The 12,359-nt window shown below is 45.1% G+C and overlaps 1 protein-coding gene across 1 annotated transcript in view; it reads right to left on the bottom strand.

The window, feature by feature from the left end:
- The window catches only part of DGKH (diacylglycerol kinase eta), a 163,123-nt gene extending 151,109 nt beyond the window's left edge, over positions 1-12,014 (bottom strand). The window contains 2 exon segments of the mRNA XM_039877212.1: positions 10,934-11,137; positions 11,869-12,014. Of these exon segments, the coding sequence (XP_039733146.1) occupies positions 10,934-11,125 (192 nt within the window). The 5' untranslated portion in view covers positions 11,126-11,137; positions 11,869-12,014.
- Positions 12,015-12,359: the final 345 nt, after the last annotated feature.

Raw genomic sequence — 12,359 nt, 5'->3', positions numbered from 1 at the left:
CATTACACATGCATATGTAATATAGATGTGTATTATATATATAGAGAGAAAGAGCATGTGCACAGACGCCCCACTCTATAGACTAACCTATTAGCCTTCCTCTGGGTCTCACAGTCCTACTTATACTTCACCTAAGCTTGATACATAGTATTGAATGGAAACTACTGGGAACATTTCCAGAATGGGGAGAAATAACAGCATACCAAATTAAATAAAGCAAGAGATACAGAAAATAGAGGGCATCCCAGGTCGGCGAAATAACAAGTACGAGCGCGTGGAGGTGACAGCACCTGCCTTACTGTGGGAGCAGAGGAGAGACTGGCGTGACTGGCCACAGGATGATGGTGACGGAACAAACGGGAACTCCCCGGCCCTGGCGACGGTGCCTGGTCCACCCTGACACCAGATACCCGCAGGGTTCAGATCTCTGTCCAAACATCACCTCGTCGGGAAGAGTCCTTCCCGGATCGATGCGACCAAATCCACGCGCCACTCATCACGCCCTCCCCCTCCTCCTGTTCTCCTTTATCAGGCTTCTGAACGTCTGATAAATTCTGTATTTACGTTAACTAACTTCTCCTCCGATCGAACATAAGCTCTAGGAAGCAGGGTTTTTTTATGTTATTTTGCCATTCCAGCACCTACAATAGTACTCAATATTGGCTCAGTGAACCGAAAGGTGATTTAATATAAAACTGGGAAAGATTTACGAAGACCTGGCAAGAAATTTAGACTTGATCCCCACGAGTAATGGTCGGTGTCCAAGAGTTTATGCAAAATGTATTACGATCTTCCTTCCTCCTCCTTTATAAATGTAACTGGAAGAGTAGAGAACGAACCAGAGAGGAAACCCACGGCAAAAATCCAAATGATAAATGATAAAAGTTAAATGAAGGTTAGGGTGAGCAGCAACGGAAACAGGACGAGCTGAATTCACGACTGATACACGCCGCAGACAAAGGGACAGCACGTAACAGTTAAATCAGGCATCAGACAAGTCGCTTGTTAGCTCCGTGACCTTGGGCAAGTAAACGTACCTCGCCCTTGGTTTCCTTGTTTCCAGAATGGAGATAACTGTACTTACCCACTTCTTAGTTTTATTACGAGGATTAAATGAGATAATGTATGAAAATGCATTACTGACCAAATTGGGTGCATGCTAACTGAGCTCCATGAGGAAAGGGACTATCTGCTTTGTACACAGCTGTAACCCCAGACCCCAGCACTCGGCCTACCCAGAGTCGGCTCCAAATGCATATTTGCTGAAGGCAAATGAGTTCATGAGATTAGCAAGACAAAAAGTCAAGGTTAACTATGAGGCGACTTCCATAAGATATAAAAAGTCACGGAGCAAAATTTGGCCAGGAGGTGGGGAGATGTGTACGTACCTACCCCGTTTGAGTGTTGAGGCTGAGACAGCTGTGGAACCCACTAGAGCAGGTGTCTCGGGGGGCAAAGGAAACGAAGCTCCAGATCTCACAAGACAGTGCCGGCTGGAGGCTGGCTGGTACAGCTGGCAGGTGGAGCCTGATCTAACTGACTAAGGAAGAGGCGAGCGGAGTTAGAATAAGCATCCCAGGGAACAAAAACATCTAGCATTAGCAAAAGTCTGAGAGAGAGACTGAGAGGCAGTAAAAAGGTAATAAGAATGATAAGAGAAATCCGAATCCTGAAAGCAGAAGGGAAAGATGTGAGCCAAAAAAAAGGCGAAGTGTCAAAATTGGCAAGAAGCACAGATGAGTGGAAAGTAAAAAGAGCCCACCGGATTTCAGCTGTTAGATCATTAGTGACCCTTGCAAAAGAAGTTCTCATGAGTCGGTTGGGGCAAAAGCCAGACTGTGGACTCAGGAGAAAACAGGAATCGAGGAAGGGGAGACAGAGAGGCGTAAAGAAGATCCTTTCAAGATAAAGATTTGGCCATGAAAACACCTACCAGCCTACCTGGCCAGTTATTTCCGTGACCACCTCCAAGTGGTCATTCGTTCTGAATGAAGTATCTGTTCACAAGACCCTGTAACATACATCGCTCTAGAAACCAGGTTGGCCCCAACTAAATCATCACGCAGAGGAAGCCTGTTCTCACGGTTCCTGCAGTGTGGGGTTTTCGTATGTCCAAAGGGTCTTTTGTGCTGGCAAAGACATTTTTTAAAATGATCAAATAATGGCCTGTAAACATATAATAGTTTTATCAAGTCCTTTAAATAGTTGACAAAGGATGGTGGTCTATATATCCTAATGATTAAACCATTTAGAAGAGAGACGTGTCAGGAATAATTGTTATCGGGATTTTATACCAATTAAAAAAATAATTCTAACGATCAGAGATACCAAAGCATACTGTGTTACATCTTTCATCCTCGTTACCACCTACAGGTAGGAATCACTAGACTTGTTTTCAAATGAGAAATCTGAAGCTCACAGAGACTGAAGTGCATCGGGTCAGAGTGCGCCAACTGTCGATAGCAAACAGTGTCCAAAGCTCAAGGGGGTTAACATAACACAGGGGTCTGTTGCCCTCTCGTGTCACAATGCACTGTGGTTCGGGGGCAGGAGGACAGAGGCTGTTCCACAAAGTGGTTCCGAGATTCAAGCTCCTTCCACCGGATGCCGCATCTAGCTGGCAGGTGCGGGAAGGGACAGAGGACGGACAGTCCCAAAAACAGCATCAGAGGCTAAGTGACAAACACGGATCACTCCCCCCATATTCCACGGGCAGGACTCAGTTACACAGCCCCACCTATCTGCAAGGCGGAAATGGAGTCTGAAGGCAGCCTGGGAAGAACGGGGAGACACAGATAATCATTCATGGGCTCCGCGTTTCCAGTAACACTAAGTAACATGAATTAAGGTCACCTACATAAAAGAGCTGAGCAGCAAACCCGACCATACCTGACTGCACCAGGGAACCCTGCTGTTTATGCTGCCTCTCATTTCATTCCACTGAACCCAACCCCCAACTTTAGCATTTCTCCACATGACGATGACAGTGGATGGTCATAGTGTGTGTGTGTGTGTGTGTGTGTGTGATGTCTCAACTACCTTTTACTGTCTGTCCTGCAATTCCCCTTCTCAAATCAGTGGTTTTGTCTTCTGAGGGGCATATACATGGACAGAATATTCGGGGAGCCCTCCGAGGCCCCTCCATGCCGTGGAATGCATGAACTAGGCTAAGAACTCTTCTCTATGTTACTCTGGACACTGTTCACTTACCTCCAACTTCCTACCTGCTCTGCACCCCCACGTCAGCCCCACTGACCCCTTCCTGTTGCAGCTTCTGTTCCTTCAGAAGGAACAGATGCTGTTCCTTCTGCCCAAACTCTTCCCAGAGGTCTGCATGGCTCATTCCCTCAAGGTCACTGCTCGGATGTCACCTGCTCAGGAAAACCTTCTCCTCCCGCCTCCCTTCCAGGCCCGTTCCCACCTTACTCTTCCCTATAGCCTTTCCGCTTTCTAACATACGATGCTTTTTACACGTTTACGCGTTTACAAATTCTCCTCGCATTAAAACGCCAGCTCCATGAAGGCGGAGGTTCTCGTCTGCTTTGTTTCTCTTTACCGCCCGATCCCTGGCATCTAGGGCGGTGCCTGGAACATCATCGACACCTTTTCTGAATGAACTGAGGGGCAACAAAGGAGTAAAGGGGAGCACACGGGTTGATGCCGGCACTGAAAGTTCTCTAGTTCCGAAGCTCATTTTACCATTGTGCTTCACAAACTACAGAGGCATTGTACATTCATATAGATAAAATATTATCACATAATTTTAAAAGTACTATATGAGTTTGTACAAGGAGCCCAACTCCAAACAGTGTGTCTGCTCAGGTAAACACGCTGCACCTTTTCTCATGTAAATAAAATTATCAGATGGAGAGAGCTAGCCCCGAAAATGTCATTTTTATTCCTTCGCTAGTTAAAAATAAAATTTACTCATATTTTTTCAACTATGTTTTAACAGGCCAAATGGAAAATTACTTTGTATGATTTTTTTTTTTTTAATGCTGTATCATGACCTTTTAAAAATAACACCTTATGGAAGTGAAACTAACAGTTTTCTTTGAAAACCTTTTTGAAGAGGTAGATACCTACAGGCATTTCTTCTAAATTTGTCCTTCTGAAGCATGTTTTCAAAGTAACTCCATGATTCTGCTAACGGTAATTACAATTAATATAAATTTCAGCTGAAACTTAATACGAAATTCGCTTTTCACACATCTACTTAAATACATCACTAAAAATATGGGAATTGAATGTAAAAGGGCGATTATGAAACCTAAACTATTGGTGAGAGACATGCTCACAGATTAAACGAATTAACCAAGGGCAGGGCAGGAAGGAGGAGGGCAGGGAGGGAGGGGAGGAGCCAAGAGGACTGAGGAGCCCTGCATCATCCATCCATGCACTGGACTGATGAGGTCAAGTTTCAAACCTGAGAAGTTTAGGGACTATGGAAGAAAGCATCTGGACCCCCCATCCCCCCATCCCCCCTACCCCCCTCATCTCCACGGTGTCAAGGAATACCGGTTCAGGGGTTACAAGTTCCAGCCCTGCCATTTGCTCAGCAGATACGCAAACTCAGTCTCAGTCTTATCGTGTGTAAAATTCAGATAATTTTACGCGACTGTTAAATAAGACCAGGTACGTAAAAGTGCTGGGTAAACAATAAAATGCTAAGCAGGAAGGTATTTTTGAAGTTCTGACCTACATGCTCCAAGCTTAGACAAAGAAGATTTATTATGGTGAATTACATTCTGGTGGTTTGCAACGCCCTGCTCATCAAACGGCACAGAACCTGACTCCACACACGATAAAGTTAACCTGATTTCCTTGGTACAGAACAAGAGCCTAACAGTCTTCCGAACACCCCCACAACAAAAAGTACAGGGAACAATTATTACCACGTATGTTCACTGGAAAAAAAAGATAAGTGATAACCTAAAATAGAAACAATGCACACGGAATCCGAAACTCCGGCTATTATCAATAATGGTTATTGATAACGTTAAGCCACTTCACCAAATCGAAAATAACAAACGTGTTTTCAAGTAACTAGTCAGAGAGAAAAAGACTCGCTACCCAACAAGACCGAACAAATCTGCCAAGGGAAAATGTAATGCACTAACATGTTATGGTCTTTTTTAAAGGTCTATTTTTAGACATAAAACAAACTCTCTTTAATTAAAACCTTTGCTTATAAACACACTTCCTGAGTAAGTAAAGCCTAACAAATCCAATATGAGTGAAATCCTGTCCCCTGGAAACAAAGAGGAGCCCCCCCCCCGCCCCTTGTTTCCAATAGGAGTTTCAGATAACCTTCATCACTCACACCACAATAGCAAACATGTGACCTTAAACTAAGTGAAAGCTTTCTAAATTTAGATACCTTCAAATCATGCATCTTAAGTTACATGTAAAGGTTTAGTAAATTATTTATTATCTCTCATCTTTAATAATGGGATAGCATGTTTAACTCGTAATCAAAATGGAAAGCTGTTATACCATATATTACTGTACCAAGACTCAAAGTTTCCAGTCTATATTTAGTTCACATTAAAATGGAAGCAAAGACGCAAACCAAGCTAAAAATAAAATGTTCTACAAAGATGAGATTTTTACATGGATCGAAAACTAGCTTTATTTGGTCCCTTAAATCCTGATCGTATTTAGCAGCACCTTAATGTCGCAGTGCTTTGCAAATCTTATTTTCCTTCATTGAGGATAGGAGTCAGCAAACTACAGCCCACGAGCCAAATCTATGGGCTGTATCCTTCTGGTACCTAATTTTGTACAGCCACAAGCTAAGAAGGTTTTTACATATTTAAATGGCTTTAAAAAAAATAATAAAAAAGACTACTTCTTAACACATGGAAATTTTATGAATTCAAGTTTTAGTGTCCTTACATAAAGTTTTATTGGAACACAGCCACACTTAAGTATTGTCTATTGCTTCTTTTACACTGAAACAGTAGAGCTGAGTGATTTTGAAACAGATCTTTTGGCCCACAAAGTTAAAAATATTAACTATCTGACCCTTTACAGAAAAAGTTAGCCAACTTCTGCCCTAGATGAATGTTAATTATTCTTATTAGTTAAGATATCTTCCTGCTTATCGCTTGTCAAAATGGAAGAGTTCCTCCTGGTCTCTCAAATCATATTGAGTTCCTCGACGATAAACATGTCAGTATTATTTTATTCTCCTTTCTTAATAATTTTCTGGCCATGTTTCTGTTTCTTGTCCTATTTGGATCACTACCCAATCCAAAGTTTCCACCCAGAACTATGGGTAGAAGTTTTAAATAATATTTTCTAATCTATGCTGTTTGTTTTAAATATATTTTCTAATCTATGCTGTTTGTTTTAAATGCTGGATGTGAACCATCATGATCCACTTAACGGGGCTGCCACCTACTATTTGAAAAACTCTGAGCGAGTCTTCCCTAGTCTACTCTACCTACAGCTTATGGTAAAAGATAATTTTAATTGCACAAATTGCATCTCATAAAGCAGTAAAAAGAAATACAAATCAATCCATATACTGCCTTACCACTAAGGTACAAGGGTTTATTTATACATCTTTCATGTCAAACTAAAACCAAGATACTAATTGCAGAATATGGTGAGTTTTCTTTTCTTAATGGGCTTAAAGAGATGTCTTAATCCAGATACAATGTTGCAAAGCCCTGAATCTCCAGTGTTTACGTACGTTTTACCTAAATTTAGAGACTCATATATGGACATTCAAAATTAACTGTAGGAAGACATATCAATGTCACCAAAAAAAAAAAGGAGAGACTGTTAAAAAACCCAATTAGGAGGTACTTTTGATACACAAAGCTTTAAGACCTTGGCAGAGATAATCCAATATCAGAAAAGTCATTGAGATAGTTCCCATTTGTTTACATCATTTAGTTTGTGACAGGTGAACGTTCCTGGTCCATTCACCCCCCGAAGGTTCCGCAGTCATTCCCTATGAAATGAAAGGCTACCGTATCCACGGGTGGACAAAAAGCAAACAAAGCCTCCTTCACATTCATGTTCAAAACCAAGCTGGTCTGAGTTTGTATTAGTGTTGTTTCAGGATGTCTCATTCTCAGGAAATACCTGCGAAATTCTCTACAAACAGTAAACCTGAATGTAAAATCAGCCTCCTGCTGAAGACAGGCTCAAGGCTCTAGGGATAAGTGCCAAGGGTAAAGAGAGAGAAAGAGATACGACAAGTTACAGCTTGCCCTCCCCACATCAGTACTATTTCCATTTTTATATATAAGTGATTTTTTTTTTCCTTGGGGGAAACAGAGGCGGCCATAAAATGGTCTAGCACCTGGGTAGCTAGATGAGACCTGAAATCCCACAAAGGGGATACAGAGAAAGGAATAGAGTGAAAAACAGAGAAAGATAAAAATAGTCAAAAGGTCACCAAGGAAAACTGGAAAATGAGAGTATCTGATATGGGGTGAGATGAAGGCACTAGAACGTGCGTGAGGATTTTATTAAACCACATTAATGTGAGGAGTATTCTCCAGTCTTGTCTTTACTTAAAAAGTCATCGCATCCATTCAGAAACAAAAACAAAAACCCTGAAATTACTGCTGTCCTAAAATAACCCGTATTTCCTTCCACAGAGAACTGGTATTTCCTATACCATGTTAGAATGAACCATATGAAATTTCCATTTTCTACCATTTTTTCCCAGCTTTATTGAGATATAACTGACAAATAAAATTGCATATACTTAAAGTATACAACGTGGTGATTCGATAGACACATACATTGTGAAATGATTACCACAATTAAGTTAATTAACATATCCATCACTTCACATAGTTACCATTTGTGTGTGTGATAACACTTACCAGCTATTCTCTAAGCAAATTTCAAATATACGATATGGTATTATTAACTATAGTCACCATGCTGTACATTAGATCCCCAGAACTTATTCATCTTATAACTCAAAGTTTGTACCCTTGACCAACCATTCCTCCCATCCCCCAGTTCCTGATAACCACCACTCTATTTTTGACCATTTTTGACCCACTGAAATAGTTGAACTGCACTTAGTTCGACCTCATACAATGGAATACTTTGCCATTATTAAAAAGAATAAGGTAGATGTATATATACTGTTAGGGAAATGATCTCTGTATTATATTTCCAAATGAACAAGAAAAGCATGTATACAGAATGCTCCCATTAGTATTTTTTTAATGAAGTATATGTACATGCATAAAAATTTCCTAGGACACCAAGAAAATGCCAACAGAGGCTAGAAGGGGAGGTGGGCGGGAGCTTACCTTCCACAGTATACCCTCCCATCACCTAATACCCTTTCACACTGTTTGAATGTCTTATTATATGCATGCATTACTCTTCCAAATGCCATAATTAACTTTAGTTTCTTTACCAACATTCAAATTACTGAAAACATAACCAGTATTTATAACAAAGAACACTTTGAATAAAGTAATTACTTAAGTTAGTGGTCTTTTTTCACTCCGAACCTAAACTGGGTACCAAACGGCTTTATGATCCTAAGGATCTTGAGGAAAACTAAAATTAGCGCTACATTTTAACAATAATATCCATATATATAAAGCAATATATATAAATATGTAATATGTACACAATCATTCATTTAAGAAATATTTTTTATCTGTGTGTAACTCACTCTGCTGTAGGCCTTTTGTTTATGTATAAATGCTTTATAAAGAGCGTATATACACATACATTTATAAGCACGTGTATATGTGTGGAAATACGTGTATGTGTGCCACACACACCAACCCAGGCTGCTATGCAACCAGGATCAAAGATGCCACTCGCAAACACAAGCTGTCAGACCTGGTGGCCCCTTGGTGTATCTTCAGGATGGAGGAGCGAGAACTGCTAATGACGTCTTAAAAACCAGTAGTCCATGGGCTAGTCCTGAGGCCTCCTCTTCCCCCATCTTACACATCTGTGGAGGGGACTGACTGTCTTTTTCTAAAGATCTTTTTCCTTAACTCTTATCTGGATCATAATTAAAGAATAGGAACTGGTATTAATTTTAGCAGTTCTCATTCTATGAATTCTCTCACCGTCCTCGCCCTATTCCCCAAGAATGGATACCTGTGCTGAAGAGATGTAACTGATGAAATCCGTAGCACACGTGAACGGTCTGGACTGGGGATGGGGGCAGGCAGGGATGCTGAGGTCTCAGAAGTAAGTTTTAGGCCCTGATCTCTGCTGTTCGTATATGAAATTGCTGATGAACTTATATGCACTTATATGAGCTAGTATAAAATGAAGAATTTCTGAAATTCTTGGGATATTTAAGGAATATTTCATTTAACGATCACTGATAATCTATATGTGCTCTGTTTTCATTGGAAAGTTAAATGGAAAACTAACAATAAACGTACTTTCTGATTTTACTCTTAGTCTCAATAAAGCTTCTTTGCCCCAAACCATAAATATCAAATTTAAGGAGTAGAATTTTAGCTATTACCATGAGTTGATGAAATCTACCAACAAGTTTGTTGTTTGACTTTCTTCAACTGAAATTAGAGCCATCTCTAAATTTTCTTTCAAACTGTATAAATTTACTGGTTAATCCTGCTATATGAATGCATGGAATTTTAAGCGTTTTACATGAATATATAAAATATATCATTTTTTAAAAACTTGCCTCTTGTCCATTGAGTTTCATGAGCGTTTTTAAAATTAAGATTTCAAATGTTAAAGGCACTGTTAGCAAAGCCCCTATCTTGTTTAGCCTTAATGTCCTAAAAACCTATTAAACCCCATATCCTAAATTTTTCACAAGTTCTATAAAATTCAAAAATGTCACTATTAAAAGGAGTTGCAAGATGTACTCTTAAAAGAATGATTGAAACAATCCCCGACTCTTCACTAACTGCAATCTTGTTAACAGTTGTGTGCCTGCTTACACATATTTATTTTAGCAAATAAGGAGGCAGGCTAATACAAACATGAGTCCACAGGCATATAATAAAAGTTCTATTTTCATATAGGGATCTATTGACCTTAGAAAACAAATTCTCATAAAAATAGATATAGAATTAATTAACTTTCACAAGTTAATTTGTAAAGAGAGCACACAAATCCAATGATTTTATTGGTTCCCTTTTCTAATTCCTCATTAAAGTCCCCCAGTGATGACCAGCTTTCCATGTGATGGTTTTTACACTATGATGAAAATTAGAATAAATCCTTCAGTCGTAAGCATTCGCTATGTACTATTCATGATCAAATGAAAACTCTCAACTTTGAGCCCTCAAAGGTCAACAGCATCTACTACATAAACAACAGCGAATCTCCATATAACACAAAGAGGTTACTTTTCATCATTAAAAATAACCATGAGTGTGTTGGTTAAGATTTGAACTCTACACTTAGCGGGAAACTACGACGCGAAAGCTTGGTCTGCTGATGGCGCCACGTAGGGCGCGGATAACCGCGAGCATCGTTTAGCACTGGCGTCCCCCGGCCCGCCCCCGCTTCTGCCTTCCAAACCGCAGCAGGAGGCACAGGGACTGGCCGGTGTCACCTGTCCGCCCATGCACCCCAAGAGTGGGCCGGGGACAGACCGTGGCCCGCGGGAAGGGAGAGTGGCGGGTCGCTGCAGCTCGGGCTGGTGGACCCGCACTCTCCCCGCGCCGGGCACGCGCGCCACGGAGCCTCCGCACGCGGGGTGGGGGAGAGGGGACCAGAACTGGAACACTCGAAGCGACCCGAGGGGAAACTCCGCGTCTCCCACGCTCCCCGCCGCGCCGGGTTCGCTCCCTCTCCGCCTCTGCGGCCCCAGCTGCCCCGCAGCCCGCCCCGGCGGCCCGCGCGCGCGGCCGGTGTCCCCTGCCGCGTCGCCGCGGTCCCCTGCGCCCCGGGCGCGCTCCCTCCGCTGCCCGCGCTGCCGCCTCCCCCGCGCCCTGCTCACCTTGGTCCGGATCTGCCCCGAGGTGGACACTTTGCGGATCAGCTTCTGGGGTCCCTCTTGCTCCGCTTCGCTGTCGGACGAATCCTCTCCGGGCCCCGCCGAGGCGGCGACGGGGGAGACCGCGGCGCCGGCCCCGGCCGCCGCTCCGCCCGCGGCCCCCGGTGGGGGGTGCTGGCCGCCGGCCCCGGCCATCCTGTCCGACTCCTGCGGGGACACAGCACCGCCCGGCGGGGGCGGCGGCGGCGGTCAGGGGGGAGCCCCGCGCCCGGCCGCCGCCGCCATCTTCCGCCCCCGGGACCGAGCGCCCCCCGGGCTCGAGCGCCCCCCGGGCTCCTCCGCCGGGCTCCGGCCGGAGCGGCGCGCACGCCGGTCCACGGCCCGCGGGCGCCGGCCCGGGGAGGCGGAGGGGTCCTGGCCCCGAGCGCGAGCAGCGCGGGTGCGCACACGGGGTGACGGGGGTCGGGACAGCCTCCCACGGCCCGCGTGGCCTGGGCTCCCGGGGTGGGCGGGAGCGCGCGGGAGACAAGCCGCCTCCGCAGCCACCGCGCAGGCCCTGCGCTGGCCCTGCTCCCGCCCCCGGGTCCTGGGCAGCAGGGGCGCGCGCGGCCCCTGGGGTGGAAGGGGGCCGAGTCTCCTCCCCACGCCCCTGGGTGCACCCCGCCACCTCTAGGACCCAGGATCTCCCCGGAGAGACCTGGGCCTCCTGCTGGTCAGAATGATGGCACCCCCCCCCTGCCCCCCTTTACTCTCTATCCGACGCCCCACCTCTCCCGCCTGCGCTTCGTTGGGGCCGGCCCTTCCTGACCGTCACCACGGCGCTGGGTTCCCAGCCTCCCCCACCCCATCCGGCGGTTTGGAAGACGAGAGCGTTTTCCGGGAGGCTCCACGGCGCTCCGGGAACTTTTCGTTCAGAGAGAGCGATCCCTGTGGCTCACAGGAAACTGGGACGGGCGGCGGAGAGCGCGCAGAAGCAGGGGAGGACTCGCAGCCCCGGACGGCAGAATGCAAAGTCAAGGTCTGAGCCGAAGCGCCACACGACGCCGCCGGGCCCGCTGAACTCCAGTGCCCGAGCACGAAAACGCGGCAAGTCCTGGGAGAGCCACTCCCTACCCGGGCGGCGGCGGGAGGAAATGGGACCAGCAGGCAGCAGCCGCCGCTCACGACTCGGCTCGAGCGAGCTTGTTAAGCGGACACTTGACCCAGCAGCCGCTCGGCGGGCCGTGCACGCGAAGAGCCCAGGAACCTGTCCAGGTGTGCTAGGGCTTGGGAGAGAAGACGCCAAAAGGACAGATTGCTCTTGTCAGCCAGACAGCTCCAAACGGATGTTAGCTAAATGTTTAAGGACGGAAAGAAAAAAAGGAAGAAAAGCCCGGAGTCCCTTCGCGCTTCCAGTAAAGCAGACCGGCGTGTTGATGCCCTTCTGTAC

Source organism: Pteropus medius, unplaced genomic scaffold (assembly GCF_902729225.1).
Source record: "Pteropus medius unplaced genomic scaffold, Ma_sr-lr_union100, whole genome shotgun sequence".
Classification (NCBI taxonomy): Eukaryota; Metazoa; Chordata; class Mammalia; order Chiroptera; family Pteropodidae; genus Pteropus; species Pteropus medius.
The sequence above is the reverse complement of the archived record's forward strand: the minus strand, read 5'-3'. Positions and strand labels throughout refer to the sequence as shown.